The sequence below is a fragment of the Triticum urartu genome, chromosome 5A (genome assembly GCF_056163025.1).
Source record: "Triticum urartu cultivar PI428250 chromosome 5A, HENAU_Tu73, whole genome shotgun sequence".
Taxonomy (NCBI): domain Eukaryota; kingdom Viridiplantae; phylum Streptophyta; class Magnoliopsida; order Poales; family Poaceae; genus Triticum; species Triticum urartu.
Genome location: NC_141877.1, coordinates 507,582,867 through 507,599,887, shown reverse-complemented (window position 1 = coordinate 507,599,887; position 17,021 = coordinate 507,582,867). Strand labels below are relative to the sequence as shown.

General features: G+C 48.2%; 1 protein-coding gene across 1 annotated transcript; it reads left to right on the top strand.

The window, feature by feature from the left end:
* The first annotated feature begins 1,624 nt into the window (after nucleotides 1–1,624).
* LOC147972322 (dehydration-responsive element-binding protein 1H-like) lies at nucleotides 1,625–4,013 on the top strand. The gene is made up of 2 exons (XM_087521391.1): nucleotides 1,625–1,638; nucleotides 3,203–4,013. Exons 1-2 carry the CDS (start codon nucleotides 1,625–1,627, stop codon nucleotides 3,876–3,878), a joined length of 690 nt encoding a protein of 229 aa, XP_087377517.1. The 3' UTR covers nucleotides 3,879–4,013.
* Nucleotides 4,014–17,021: the final 13,008 nt, after the last annotated feature.

Below are 17,021 nucleotides of genomic sequence, written 5' to 3'. Positions count from 1 at the left end.
GCGGCGGCTGCTACTGCTGCACAGCCGTGCCCCCTGCATCGTCGGCCGTCGCCCGTCTCGCTCTGCTCCCTGTGCCGCCCGCCGCCCCCCGCCGCGGCGCGCTTTGCCTCGCCGGCGCCGTGCCGCTGGCCGCGCCCGGGCTCGCCCCATCGGGTGTCTGCAACCGGGCCCGAGACCCGTGCTCGTTCGCCCGCTAGGGCTCCCCCTGGCCCAATGACAAATGGGGCCCGACCCCAGAACGTTTTAAAAAAAGTCAATTAAAAAAATAAATAATAAATAAAATTAATTAATTAATTAATTAATCTTAATTAATTAATTAAAGAATTAATTAAACTAATTAATCCTGATTATATATTAACCTAATCAATTAACTAAACCCTAATTAACCTAACAGAGTATGACAGGTGGGTCCCAGTGGACCCACACGTCAGTTTGACCCAGTCAACCCCTGTTGACTGCTGACGTCAGCATGACATCATGCTAATGTCATAAATCCAATTTTGAATTAAATTAAATAATTAATTAAATTCCAGAAATTAATAAAAATCTTTAGAAAATCACATCTTTTAATCCGTAACTCGGATTAAATTATTTTCAACATGAAAGTTGCTCAGAACGACGAGATGAACCCGAATACGCAGCCCGTTCGTCCGCCACGCATCCCTAACATAGCAAACATGCAACTTTCCCCCTCCGGTTCATCTGCCCGAAAACGCGAAACACCGGGAATACTATCCCGGATGTTTTCCCCCTACACCGGTACCACCTCGTACCGCGTTAGGGCACACCTAGCATCACGCTTTGTCATGTCATGCATCGTCATGCATTTGTTTGCATTATATTTATTGTTTCTTCCCCCTCTTCTCTCGCTAGACACCGAGACCGACGCCGCTGCTACCCAGTACGACTACGGTGTTGACGACCCCTCTCTCTTGCCAGAGCAACCAGGCAAGCCCCCCCTTGATCACCAGATATCGCCTACTCTACTCTCTACTGCTTGCATTAGAGTAGTTTAACATGTTACTGCTTTCCGTTAATCCTATCCTGATGCATAGCCTGTCCTTGCTACTACTGTTGTTACCTTTACCTGCAATCCTAATGCTTAGTATAGGATGCTAGTTTATCATCCGTGGCCCTACCTTCTTGTCCGTCTGCCATGCTATACTATCGGACCGTGATCACTTGGGAAGTGATCACGGGTATATACTTATACATATATACATGCTATACAGGTGGTGATTAAAGTCGGGACGGCTCGTAGGAGTACCCGCGAGTGATTCCGATGTTGGGGGCTGAAGGGGCAGGTGGCTCCATCCCGGTAGAGGTGGGCCTGAGTTCCCGAAGGCCCCCGACTATTACTTTGTGGCGGAGCGACAGGGCGGGTTGAGACCGCCTAGGAGAGAGGTGGGCCTGGCCCTGGTCGGCGTCCGTGGTTATATCAAAATAACACGCTTAACGAGATCTTGGTATTTGATCTGAGTCTGGCTACTGGCCTATACGCATTAACCATCTACGCGGGGACAGTTATGGGCACTCGACGTCGTGGTATCAGCCGAAGCCTTTGTGATGTCAGCGACTGAGCGGCGCGCGCCGGGTTGGACCGTGTAACGCAACTTCCTTTGTAATGGAGGTTGCTAGGTCTGCTCTCCAGCAGCGTACGCAACGTGCAGGTGTGCAATGGGCGATGGGCCCAGACCCCTGCGCCATAGGATTTAGACCGGCGTGCTGACCTCTCTGTTGTGTCTAGGTAGGGCTGCGACGTGTTGATCTTTCGAGGCCGGGCATGACCCAGTAAAGTGTGTCCGAACAAAGGGGATCGAGCATGTTGGGAAATGTGGTGCACCCCTGCAGGGAAGTTAATCTATTCGAATAGCCGTGATCTTCGGTAACAGGACGACTTGGAGTTGTACCTTGACCTTATGACAACTAGAACCGGATACTTAATAAAACACCCTTCCAAGTGCCAGATACAACCGATGATCGCTCTCTCACAGGGCGATGAGGAGAGGATTGCCGGGTAGGATTATGCTACACGATACTACTTGGTGAACTTACCATCTACTCTCTTCTCCTGCTGCAAGATGGAGGTGGCCAGAAGCATAGTCTACGATAGGACTAGCTATCCCCCTCTTATTCCGGCATTCTGCAGTTCAGTCCACATATGATACCCTTAATCCATTTCATACCAATGCATACATATGTAGTGTAGCTCCTTGCTTGCGAGTACTTTGGATGAGTACTCACGGTTGCTTTGCTCCCTCTTTTACCTCTTTCTATACCCGGTTGCTGCGAACAGACGTTGGAGCCCAGGAGCCAGACGTCACTGTCGTCGACGACTACTACTACTCGGGAGGTGCCTACTACTACGTGCAGCCCGCTGACGACGACCAGGAGTAGTTTAGAAGGATCCCAGGCAGGAGGCCTGCGTCTCTTTCGATCTGTATCTCACTTTGTGCTAGCCTTCTTAAGGCAAACTTATTTAACTTATGTCTGTACTCAGATATTGTTGCTTCCGCTGACTCGTCTATGATCGAGCTCTTGTATTCGAGCCCTCGAGGCCCCTGGCTTGTAATATGATGCTTGTATGACTTATTTTATTTGTAGAGTTGTGTTGTGATATCTTCCCGTGAGTCCCTGATCTTGATCGTACACGTTTGTGTGCATGATTAGTGTACGACTGAATCGGGGACGTCACAGAACATTATTGCAAAATGTCATGGTGGCATGTAATTTTGATAATCAATTCGTCCATGTCAGTTGTCCTCTTACAACCCTTCCCCTCTGCTGTTTTACCTGGGTACAGAGGAATAGATTGTAAACTAAAAGCATGCAAGATCATGTGGTAAATTCATAACATGTGAAACCAACATACCATCATAAATTGCATGCAAATCATCATAGTAAGGGAAAGCTTTGTATCTCCACTTCTGTTGTTCTTTGCTCAATTCATCCCATTTTTCATCAATGGTTGTTGGCATTTTTTAACAGGATGAAAACCGAAGCCACTCTTCTCTACAATAGATTTGACAATAAAATAATATTTCTTCAACCGCTGCTCTCTAAATTTTAGTTGAGAAACAATAAAGTTAGCTCTCTGAAACTGATTATTCAAGCATATAACCATGGAATTCCATCCTTCTTTTGTCCATCCATTCTGACCACAAAATTCAGCAGCAGCTACATACTCTTTCATCTGGATCAGCTCCCCTTCCTCATCGACGTCCGGGCACGAGCACGGGGAGGTGGTGCTTGTGTGGTCGCCAGCGGCGAAGCGGCCCGCGGGGCGCACCGAGTTCAAGGAGACGCGCCACCCGGTGTACCGCGGCGTGCGGCGCCGGGGCAGTGCGGGGCGGTGGGTGTGCGAGGTGCGCGTCCCCGGCAAGCGCGGCGAGCGGCTCTGGCTCGGGACGTACGTCGCCGCCGAGTCGGCCACGCGCGCGCACGACGCCACCATGCTCGCGCTGCTCGGCCACTCCGCCTCCGCCGCGGCGTGCCTCAACTTCCCGGACTCCGCGTGGCTGCTCGTCATGCCCCCGTGGCTCTCCGACTTGGCCGATACCCGACGCGCGGCCATCGAGGCCGTCGCGATTTTCCTGTGCCTGGAGGCCGCCGCCGTGGTGCCCATCATCGACGAGGCCACCTCGCCCATGTACCTGCCGTCGCCCGTGGACAATGCCGACGAAGTGTTTCAGGTGCCGACTTTCTCTGCGCAGAGCAGCGACATGTTCGAGCTCGACATGTCCGGGGAAATGGACCTGGACGCGTACTACGCAGGCTTTGCGCAGGGGATGCTCCTCGAGCCGCCGCCCACGCCGACGTACTGGGAGAACGGAGAATGCGGCGACGGCGGAGCGGCCGCCGGCCTCTGGAGCTACTGATGTCGATAACCTCCAACGGGTTCACACTGAGGATTTTGCTATCCCGATTGGACCAACTGAAAACTGCTTCAAGCATAATAAAATCGGAGTTTGGAACGTCGACCCATTTTTCAATTCTTTGTTTGAATCGTCGATCAAGGCTATGTTTGGTAGCAAATTATTAGAAAAAACTGAAGTATTGAAAACCATAGTATTTTTGTCAGTGGGTACAAGATACCACAGTCTTGACATACCAAAGTATCTTGAAGTATTGAGATTACTATGACCTGTTTGGTTATTACCGCAAAACACAGTATTGTTGCCTAGCCGTTGCGTTCAAACACGCTACCTAGCCGTTTGCAGTGCAAACAGCCGGCCGTTTGAATACTACGAGTTCTGTTGAGCTTTTGTAGCTATCTAGCTGGATATCTCTGACCATCAGCGTGCATAACAACCGAACGGGTAGCTTGTGTATACAAAAAAGACCAGCCAAGGCACGGCGTCACCTGTGACTCATCTGGTGGTGAACCTACACACAGACGGAGAGGCTTGGCCTTCTTTGCGTCACCATTGAGGCACAGCGGAGCTACACGTGGAGGTGGCGACCCACCACGTGGCATAGTTGGCCAGTCATTCGTCACCATCGAGGGGCACAAAGAGCTGCACCAGGACTGGAATCACGCAGACTTGATATTAGCATTGTCTTTATCCTCTGTAAGTCCTTCTAGTTGCTCCATCAATGTGGTTTTTTTTTGAAGCGTAAACACCGAAAAGATGATGAGTTGGCCATCATCAAAGCCCTATACAGAGGCGAGAGAGGTTCAAGCAATCGCCAACATATTCACACTTCCATCTTTACGGGACATAAGTATGTGAGAGAAGTTTTGGAGGGTCATGAATTGAAATGTAAAAGAGATTTTCGGATAGAAAAATATGTATCCCATAATTTGGTTAAGTGCTTCCGAGAGAGACAACTTCTATAAGATGAGAGGCTTGTCTCCGTGGAAGAACAAGTCGCAATATTCTTATATACCCTTTCGGCGAATGCAAGCAACCGTACTTTACAAGGGCGATTTCAACACAGTGGTCAAACGATAAGTATGTATTTCAATAAAGTGCTATAAAGTATTATCATGTCGTTATCTCGACAACTCATACATGTGCCACCAATTAATGTTCCTTTAAAGGTTTCAAGCAACCCTAAATTTATGCCGTACTTTAAGGTATGCATCTTGTATCTTGTTGTTCTTAATATAATTTGTAAATATTGTTAAGTATTTTTTATCAGTATTTCTTGTCTTTATGAAGGATTGTATCAGGGCAATTGATGGGACGCATGTTCCAATTAGCATATCTCCGAGACTACAAGACCCATATCGCAATAGAAAAGGAACATGTGATGCCCGCGTAATTAAGCTATAGTAATCCTCTGTTAAGAGTGACTTGTCATCACATTGCTGTTGCTAATCCTCGCTTGATCCAAATCTTAATTCAATTCAAATTCAAATTAAAGTCCAAAATTCAAATTTCTCAAACATGCAAAATAAATTGTTCAAAGTGTGGCAAATATTCCATAACTAATTATGGTGGTGACCCAACACTTTTATAAAGTTTTTAAAATGCCCTTTAAGAATAAAACAATGGCTAAAGGCAAATATATAAATGCTTTTTAATTTATAAAAAAACTCTAAACTAATTTATTTTGTGCCAGGTTATTTTGTGGAAGTGGCATAAATACTGATACTAACTTATAAAATACTTTTGTATTTTAACTAAACTAAAATATTATGGAAATTAAATAAAACTATGAAAAGAAAATAAATAAAAAGAAAACAAAACAAGAAAACAAAAGACAAAAAAAAATATAAGAGAAACCCCCCGGGGCTTCAGCCCAACTGACGACGGGCCCAACTAGACCAACCCACCCGGCCCAGCCAGCCACCCAACTCCACTCTTTATCCCCTCACTCCCCCACTACTCCACCGACACCCCCACCCCTCCCCGTAAAAATATCTCTCCCCCTCTCTCCACGACTGGATCGGGATCGAGGGAGGAGACGGTCGCCCTCGCCCCCGACGACCCCGCCGCCTGGATCGACGCCGCCCCGGTCCGCCAGCGCCCGTCGCCGGCACGACCTCGCCCGGACTGCCTCCCCGTCGTCCTCTACGTCGTCGCCGCCTCGCCGAATCGTCACCGTCACCCTCCTCGTCCCCCACTGCCGCGTGCCCTACACCCCCTGTGAGGCCCTCCTCCTCCTCTGCCTTCACCCGCAGCGCGCGCTCCCCTCGCCTGCGCACGCCCGCGCCCGGCGCTGCGCCCGGGCGGCGCTGCAACTCCGGCGCACCCCTCTCCTCGCCCGCGGCCCTCTGCTCCTCACGCCGCCCCGCAGTCGTGCACGCGCGCGCCCCCCGCTCGCCCACGTCCTGCGCGCGCCTGCGCTGTCCCACACGCTCGCCCTTGCGCCGGCCCGCGCCACTGTCTGCCTGCTCCGCTGTAGAGCTGCTTCCCCTGCTGCAGCTCGACTCGCGCCGCCCTGCTCCGACAGCCACCACGGCCGCGCCTCCTCCCCTGGTCGCCTCGGGCGTGCGGGCACCCCCTTCGCCCGCACCGGCCTCCCCTGCACACCCTGCTCCTAGTAGCTGCTGCTCAAGCTGCCGCAGCCGTGGCCTGGCCGAGCGCCTGCGCCCCGCGCGTGGCCACGCCCCCTGCCCCCCCTCGCCGTGCGCGCGCGCTTGACGCCGCCCTGCCTACCCCCTGCTGCTGCTCATGCGTTGCGCTGCTGTCGCGGCTGCAGCGGCGGCTGCTACTGCTGCACAGCCGTGCCCCCTGCATCGTCGGCCGTCGCCCGTCTCGCTCTGCTCCCTGTGCCGCCTGCCGCCCCCCGCCGCGGCGCGCTTTGCCTCGCCGGCGCCGTGCCGCTGGCCGCGCCCGGGCTCGCCCCATCGGGTGTCTGCAACCGGGCCCGAGACCCGTGCTCGTTCGCCCGCTAGGGCTCCCCCTGGCCCAATGACAAATGGGGCCCGACCCCAGAACGTTTTAAAAAAGTCAATGAAAAAAATAAATAATAAATAAAATTAATTAATTAATTAATCTTAATTAATTAATTAAAGAATTAATTAAACTAATTAATCCTGATTATATATTAACCTAATCAATTAACTAAACCCTAATTAACCTAACAGAGTATGACAGGTGGGTCACAGTGGACCCACACGTCAGTTTGACCCAGTCAACCCCTGTTGACTGCTGACGTCAGCATGACATCATGCTAATGTCATAAATCCAATTTTGAATTAAATTAAATAATTAATTAAATTCCAGAAATTAATAAAAATCTTTAGAAAATCACATCTTTTAATCCGTAACTCGGATTAAATTATTTTCAACATGAAAGTTGCTCAGAACGACGAGATGAACCCGAATACGCAGCCCGTTCGTCCGCCACGCATCCCTAACATAGCAAACACGCAACTTTCCCCCTCCGGTTCATCTGCCCGAAAACGCGAAACACCGGGAATACTATCCCGGATGTTTTCCCCCTACACCGGTACCACCTCGTACCGCGTTAGGGCACACCTAGCATCACGCTTTGTCATGTCATGCATCGTCATGCATTTGTTTGCATTATATTTATTGTTTCTTCCCCCTCTTCTCTCGCTAGACACCGAGACCGACGCCGCTGCTACCCAGTACGACTACGGTGTTGACGACCCCTCTCTCTTGCTAGAGCAACCAGGCAAGCCCCCCCTTGATCACCAGATATCGCCTACTCTACTCTCTACTGCTTGCATTAGAGTAGTTTAACATGTTACTGCTTTCCGTTAATCCTATCCTGATGCATAGCCTGTCCTTGCTACTACTGTTGTTACCTTTACCTGCAATCCTAATGCTTAGTATAGGATGCTAGTTTATCATCCGTGGCCCTACCTTCTTGTCCGTCTGCCATGCTATACTATCGGACCGTGATCACTTGGGAAGTGATCACGGGTATATACTTATACATATATACATGCTATACAGGTGGTGATTAAAGTCGGGACGGCTCGTAGGAGTACCCGCGAGTGATTCCGATGTTGGGGGCTGAAGGGGCAGGTGGCTCCATCCCGGTAGAGGTGGGCCTGAGTTCCCGAAGGCCCCCGACTATTACTTTGTGGCGGAGCGACAGGGCGGGTTGAGACCGCCTAGGAGAGAGGTGGGCCTGGCCCTGGTCGGCGTCCGTGGTTATATCAAAATAACACGCTTAACGAGATCTTGGTATTTGATCTGAGTCTGGCTACTGGCCTATACGCATTAACCATCTACGCGGGGACAGTTATGGGCACTCGACGTCGTGGTATCAGCCGAAGCCTTTGTGATGTCAGCGACTGAGCGGCGCGCGCCGGGTTGGACCGTGTAACGCAACTTCCTTTGTAATGGAGGTTGCTAGGTCTGCTCTCCAGCAGCGTACGCAACGTGCAGGTGTGCAATGGGCGATGGGCCCAGACCCCTGCGCCATAGGATTTAGACCGGCGTGCTGACCTCTCTGTTGTGTCTAGGTAGGGCTGCGACGTGTTGATCTTTCGAGGCCGGGCATGACCCAGTAAAGTGTGTCCGAACAAAGGGGATCGAGCATGTTGGGAAATGTGGTGCACCCCTGCAGGGAAGTTAATCTATTCGAATAGCCGTGATCTTCGGTAACAGGACGACTTGGAGTTGTACCTTGACCTTATGACAACTAGAACCGGATACTTAATAAAACACCCTTCCAAGTGCCAGATACAACCGATGATCGCTCTCTCACAGGGCGATGAGGAGAGGATTGCCGGGTAGGATTATGCTACACGATACTACTTGGTGAACTTACCATCTACTCTCTTCTCCTGCTGCAAGATGGAGGTGGCCAGAAGCATAGTCTACGATAGGACTAGCTATCCCCCTCTTATTCCGGCATTCTGCAGTTCAGTCCACATATGATACCCTTAATCCATTTCATACCAATGCATACATATGTAGTGTAGCTCCTTGCTTGCGAGTACTTTGGATGAGTACTCACGGTTGCTTTGCTCCCTCTTTTACCTCTTTCTATACCCGGTTGCTGCGAACAGACGTTGGAGCCCAGGAGCCAGACGTCACTGTCGTCGACGACTACTACTACTCGGGAGGTGCCTACTACTACGTGCGGCCCGCTGACGACGACCAGGAGTAGTTTAGAAGGATCCCAGGCAGGAGGCCTGCGTCTCTTTCGATCTGTATCCCAGTTTGTGCTAGCCTTCTTAAGGCAAACTTATTTAACTTATGTCTGTACTCAGATATTGTTGCTTCCGCTGACTCGTCTATGATCGAGCTCTTGTATTCGAGCCCTCGAGGCCCCTGGCTTGTAATATGATGCTTGTATGACTTATTTTATTTGTAGAGTTGTGTTGTGATATCTTCCCGTGAGTCCCTGATCTTGATCGTACACGTTTGTGTGTATGATTAGTGTACGACTGAATCGGGGACGTCACAGAACATTATTGCAAAATGTCATGGTGGCATGTAATTTTGATAATCAATTCGTCCATGTCAGTTGTCCTCTTACAACCCTTCCCCTCTGCTGTTTTACCTGGGTACAGAGGAATAGATTGTAAACTAAAAGCATGCAAGATCATGTGGTAAATTCATAACATGTGAAACCAACATACCATCATAAATTGCATGCAAATCATCATAGTAAGGGAAAGCTTTGTATCTCCACTTCTGTTGTTCTTTGCTCAATTCATCCCATTTTTCATCAATGGTTGTTGGCATTTTTTAACAGGATGAAAACCGAAGCCACTCTTCTCTACAATAGATTTGACAATAAAATAATATTTCTTCAACCGCTGCTCTCTAAATTTTAGTTGAGAAACAATAAAGTTAGCTCTCTGAAACTGATTATTCAAGCATATAACCATGGAATTCCATCCTTCTTTTGTCCATCCATTCTGACCACAAAATTCAGCAGCAGCTACATACTCTTTCATCACAGAAACGAGCACGTCAAGTTGACCAGTGGTCCATGATGCTCTGTTTTTTTTGTCTGCAAATGGAAAACAAAATGCATCAAGAATTTGTCAATTGCATTTACAACAGACGAATGCGTCTTCATTGTGTATACAGGTGCATGTAAATCTCCAATCAATCGGTTAAAAAAGGGACTGGTCCAAAGCAAATATTCAGCTAACCAGCAACCAGCAAAACCATATTCTATACAAGGTCGAACAGTGAACCTATCTGATTCTAAAGACATGTATACAAGTCCTGGATACGAATGCTAGCAGACTAGACGAACAGCTCAAGCAGTCCTCAATTAACAAGCATTGAGATCCAGCTAGCAGACTAGAGGAACAACTCGAGCGGAGTTGAATTAACAAGCACAGAGATCCAGCTAGCAGTCTAGACGAACAGTTCGAGCGGAGCTGCGCCACATGCATAGTTAGGAAAGGCACAACCGTGCGGAGGAAGGGGCCGGCGATCAGCATGGAGAGGCGGGAGGAGCGACTTGAGGGAAGGCGAAGGGCAGAGTCTACTCACCTTTGGTCTCTCCATCCTCGTCTCTTTTCTTCCCCATGGTTGCCGAGGGAGATATCTCCAAAGGCGACGGCAGCGGCGGCGGTGTGGGAGCGATAGCTGTGTTTTAGATCGAGCTGAGAAGATAACGACATCCCATCCCTTCTTTTCGTCTGCTCTGTTTAAAAAAAAAAGGTCTTGGGTTCTTTTTTTTATGCAGAGAAAAAACTACAGTTTTAAAATCACAATTGTTAGAGGCAACCAAACAACTCATTATAAATAAAACTATGATAATTTATAAACTCTAGTATTCTTAAAATACTTTGTTATCAAACAGGGCCTAAATGTTTTACATGCATGCTGCAAGAAACTAGTATAAGAAAACGCCACCTGAATGTCACTGTCAGTTGAAAAGTAATCGTTCCAAACGGGTTTGGAGAACGGTCCCAACCTAAGGTACCGTTCCTTCACGTGTGCTCAGAGCAATTGTAAAATCTAGAGTTAATTACACTATTAATACATGAACTTGTATGGCGGATACAAATTCATATATAAAGTTAGAAAAATACGCAAACTAGTTCTAGAACTTGTGTTTAAGTGTTCGAGTCTGCATGCGGTCTGGGATCCTTTATCTGGATTATGTGGCTTTTGTGCTAGCTGGGATGTCTCCCTTTGCTAGTTCTAGTTTCTAGTTTCAGTGGTAGTAATTTGAGACCTTTTATTTTCGTTTGAACTGGTGCTTATAGATCGCTTTTGATTTCCCTTCAAGGAAATTGGAGGGTGAAACCCTTCTTTGATAAAAAAAGAACTTGTGTTCAAGATACATTTAGATACATATCTGTCGCTGACTGCCTGTTAAGTCTTTGTTAACTCTCTACGTGTCACTCCAGTGAGGTTGGGGCCGCCCTTTGTTACCCTGTGGGTTCCACCTGTAAGTGGGGAAGAAAAAATCTAGAGTTAGTTACACTATTAATACATGAACTTGCATGACAGATATAAATTCATACATAAAGTTGAAAATGAACAAACCAGCTCTAGAACATGTGTTTAAAGTACATTTAGATACATTTTCATCGCTCACCGTTAAGGGCATCTCCAACGCCGACCCTCAAACCTCTCGCAATCGTCTGGATTGCGTTGTTCAGACTGAGCAAGCCATCCAACACGATCATGTATCAGACCGCGAAGCGGTCCTGGCACGATTTCTTCCGCAAACCGGAGACAAATGTGCGGGAGGGGGCTTTCCGGGAGTCTGGACACACGAAACATCGCTGTCACGCCCCCCGACCCACCCAAAAGGAAGGCGGAGCCCGCACTTTTGTAGCATTCCACACTATTTCTGCACCAAATTCCTCCAATCTCTTCTTCCACTCCCAGCCGCTCTCCGCCCAATTCCCGCTCTTTTCTCCCATCCTCTCCTTCCCTCAGCCGCCGATGCATGGAACCGTCAAAGAACTTGTCGGAGATGGAGCCGGTGGGGCTGCCGGAGGATCCGAGCATCATGCTCGCCCGGAAGATCAGCTTGGAGACACGGCAAATTCGCCGCATCAAAGAGAAGGCCGCAAAGGAGGAGAAGCTGAAGAAGCGGCTGGCTGCCGATAGGCCTCGTGGTGGCGATGGACGTGGAGGGCGTGTCGGACGAGGCGATCGGCGAGACTGTGGCGGACACCGCCAGCCGAGCGCTCCCACAATACAAACGACGACGTGGGGCCGGAGCATTATAAGCCTTCGTACTACTACGCTGCCAAGTAGCTCGCAACCCCTGCCAATACAGTTCCTTATGTCGTCGACGTTAACACGACGACACTCTTTTGAGTATTCTTTGCCGCAGTTCGTCCGGGCGAGAATGGAGGGCGGGGAGCAGATGAGTGCCCGTATGCTATTTGCTACAATGCCGACAGAGGGGGAGCCAACGTACGACGCGGATAGGGAGATGCTCGATACCATGCACGACGAAGGCGAGGGAGGAGGATGGGGCTATGAGGATGGGCAGGTGGAAGACATGATAGGAGTGCCAGTAACCTAGCTCATTTTCTTGGGTTTCATGAGGTTTCAACGTGCTGTGATCATGTGGACATCACGACCACCTTTGGCTAGAGGCCTAGAGCGGCAAAGAGGGTAAGCGGCTACACAGATGGGGCACCATGTTGAGATAGAAGAAATGGGCTTGCAACGATCTTGAGTTGTACTTATTGGGCTAGGGGTGTCTGATATTCTTCTTTCCCGTTGCAATGCATGGGGATTTTGCTAGTAAATACAATGAAAATACCCTTGCAAAAATACAATGTAAATAAAAATTTAATTTTTAAAAACATACACTAATATAAAGCAATCTATCCAAAATGTAACCTAAAAATTAAATAATCTATATGAAAATGAAGTAAAATTATATAAAAAATGACCTACAATTAAACAATAACTAAAAACCAACCCTAAAAATTAAACAATATATATATATAATTCTTCAAAAAAATATGGCATGGGTTGCAACAGCCCACGCCACACACAGACCCACGACCCCCAACCGCCCACCCCAACCCACCCACACACCGGTTTCGTCCCCACCTCAACCCCCCCCCCCCCGCCACACACGCGCCCCACCCCGTCGCTGGCGCCCCACCTCACCTCCTCCATCGCCGCGTCCATCCCGGCGTTCATCGCCGCCTCTGACACCGAAGCCCATGCCCCCACCGCCAACCCTGCCTCCAACACCGCCCCACCTCCCATCTCCGTCGCTGCTCCCCACTGTAAATTTTAGTTGCATTTTTAGTTTTAATTTCAGGTGTAGTTTTAATTGTACATAGTTGTTGTAGATTTTAGTTGTAGATTGTAGTTTTAGTTGTAGAATTTAGTTGTACTTTTAGCTGTAGATTGTGGTTATAATTTTAGTTGTGGATTGTAGTTGTAGAATTTACTTGTATATCGTAGTTGTAGATTGTAGTTCTAATTTTAGTTGTGGATTTTACATGTGGATTGTGTTGGGAAACGTTGCATGACAAACAAAAAAAATTTGTACACACACGCAAGATCTATCCATGGAGATGCATAGCAACGAGAGGGGAAGAGTGTGTCTACGTGGTAAGCGGAAGCATTTTACAACACGGTTGATGTAGTCGAACTTCTTCGCATTCCAACCGATCGAGCATCGAACATACGGCACCTCCGCGTTCAGCACACGTTCAGCTCGATGACGTCCTCCACCATTTTGATCCAGCTAGACGGCGAGGTAGTGGATGAGTTCCGGCAAGCTATCTCCTCAGGGCTTCGCCTAAGCACTACGAAAATATGACCGGGGTGTAAATGGTGGAGGGGGACGCCGCACACGGCTAGGCAATTGTCTGTTGTGTGCTAGGCGCTCTCCTCCCACATATATATAGGTGGGAGGGAGGGAGGAGCAGCCAAGGTGGGGCGCCCAAGTAGGACTCCTACTTGGGGTCTCTCCCAAGCCGCACTCCCTTTCCATATTTGGAGCGCGGGAGGAAGGAAGGAGGAGATAGAGCCCCCCCTTTCCTTTCTCCCCTCAGGAGGGAAAGGCAGGAGGGTCCACCCTCCCCTTTCCTTCCCCTTAGGGCCAACCAGCCATGCATCGGAGGGGCGCACCAGCCCCCTTGTGGGATGGTCTGTACCCTCCTTTGGCCCATAAGGCCCATATCTTTTCGGGGGGGGGGGGGGGGGTGCCCGGAACCCCTTCCGGTGACCCGATCTTCAGGTACGTTTCGAAACACTTTCAGTGTCCAAATACCATCGTCCTATATATCAATCTTTACCTCTCGATCATGTTGAGACTCCTCGTCATGTCTGTGATCTCATACGGGACTCCGAACAACATTTGATCACCAAATCATATAACTCATATAACACTATATCGTCAACGAACGTTAAGCGTGCGGACCCTACGGGTTCGAGAACTATGTAGACACGACCAAGACACTTCTCCGGTCAATAACCAATAGCGGAACCTGGATACTCATATTGGCTCTTACATATTCTACGAATATCTTTATCGGTCAAACTATTATGACAACATACATAATTCCCTTTGTCCATCGGTATGTTACTTGCTCGAGATTCGATCTTCAGTATCTTCATACCTAGTTCAATCTCGTTACCGACAAGTCTCTTTACTCGTTCCGTAATACATCACCTCGTGGCTAACTCCTTAGTCATTTGCTAGCAAGCTTATGATGTGTATTACCGTGAGGGCCCAGAGATACCTCTCCAATACTCGGAGAGACAAATCCCAATCTCGATCTATGCCAACTCAACAAACACCTTCGGAGATACATGTAGAGCACCTTTATGATCACCAAATTATGTTATGACTTTGATACCACACAAGGTATTCCTGCGGTATCCGGGAGTTGCATAATCTTATAGTCGAAGGAATAAGTATTTGACATGAAGAAAGCAATATCAATAAACTGAACGATCAATATCCTAAGCTAACGGATGGGTATTGTCCATCACATCATTCTCCTAATGATGTGATCCCGTTATTGAAGGAAATATGCCCTAGAGGCAATAATAAAGTTATTATTTATTTCCTCATATCATGATAAATGTTTGTTATTCATGCTAGAATTGTACTAACCGGAAACTTAGTACATGTGTGAATACATAGACAAACAGAGCGTCACTAGTATGCCTCTACTTGACTAGCTCGTTAATGAAAGATGGTTATGTTTCCTAACCATAGACGTGAGTTGTCATTTAATTAACGGGATCACATCATTAGGAGAATGATGTGATTGACTTGACCCATTCCGTTAGCTTAGCACTTGATCGTTTAGTATGTTGCTATTGCTTTCCTCATGACTTATATATGTTCCTATGACTATGAGATTATGCAACTCCCGTTTACCGGAGAAACACTTTGTGTGCTACCAAACGTCACAACGTAAATGGGTGATTATAAAGGTGCTCTACAGGTGTCTCCGAAGGTATTTGTTGAGTTGGCGTATATCGAGATTAGGATTTGTCACTGCGATTGTCGGAGAGGTATCTCTAGGCCCACTCGGTAATACACATCACTATAAGCCTTGCAAGCATTGCAACTAATAAGTTAGTTGAGGAATGATGTATTACGGAACGAGTAAAGAGACTTGCCAGTAACGAGATTGAACTAGGTATTGAGATACCGATGATCGAATCTCGGGCAAGTAACATACCGATGACAAAGGGAACAACATATGTTGTTATGCGGTTTGACCGATAAAGATCTTCGTAGAATATGTGGGAGCCAATATGCGCATCCAGGTTCCGCTATTGGTTATTCACCGGAGACGTGTCTCGGTCATGTCTACATAGTTCTCGAACCCGTAGGGTGCGCACGCTTAAAGTTCGGTGACGATCGGTACTATGAGTTTTTGTGTTTTGATGTACCGAAGGTAGTTCGGAGTCCCGGATATGATCATGTACATGACGAGGAGTCTCTAAATGGTCGAGATGTAAAGATCGATATATTGGACGACTATATTCGGACACCGGAAGTGTTTCGGGTGGTTTCAGAGAAAACCAGAGTGCCGGAGGGTTACCGAAACCCCTTGGGAGAAATAATGGGCCTTATGGGCCTTAGTGGAGAGAGAGGGCTGGCCTAGGGCAGGCCGCACGCCTCTCCCGTCTGTTCCGAATTGGACTAGGAGAGGGGGGGCGCCCTCCTTTCCTTCTCCCTCTCCCCCTTCCTTTCCCCCTCCTAGTAGGAATAGGAAAGAGGGGAGTCCTACTCCTACTAGGAGGAGGACTCCTCCTCCTGGCGCGCCATAGAGGGCCGGCCAGCCTCCCCCTTACCCCTTTATATACGGAGGAAGGGCACCTCTAGACACACAAGTTCATCATTGATCTCTTAGTCGTGTGCGGTGCCCCCCTCCACCATAATCCATCTCGATCATATCGTAGCGGTGCTTAGGAGAAGCCAGGCGTCGGTAGCAACATCATCACCGTCATCACGCCGTCGTGCTGACGAAACTCTCCCGTGAAGCTCTGCTGGATCGGATTTAGTGGGACGTCATCGAGCTGAACGTGTGCTGAACTCGGAGGTGTCGTACGTTTGGTACTTGGATCGGTCGGATCGTGAAGACGTACGACTACATCAACCGCGTTCTCATAATGCTTCTGCTTACGATCCACGAGGGTACGTGGACGATACTCTTCCCTCTCGTTGCTATGCATCACCATGATCTTGTGTGTGTGTAGGATTTTTTTTGAAATTACTACGTTACCCAACAGTTATCAAATGACAACTCATTTCCATGGTTAGGAAACCTTAACCATCTTTGATCAACGAGCTAGTCTAGTAGAGGCTCACTAGGGACACGGTATTTGTTTATGTATCCACACATGTATTCAAGTTTACAATCAATACAATTCTAGCATGAATATTAAACCTTTATCATGAATAAGGAAATATAAAATAACAACTTTATTATTGCCTCTAGGGCATATTTCCTTCAGTCTCCCACTTGCACTAGAGTCAATAATCTAGTTCACATCGCCATGTGATTAATCCCCATAGTTCACATCTCCATGTGACCAATACCCAAAGAGTTTGCTAGAGTCAAATAATCTAGTCCACATCGCCATGTGATTAATACCCAAATAGTATTAAGGTGTGATCATGTTTTGCTTTTGAGAGAGGTTTAGTCAACGGGTCTGTCACAT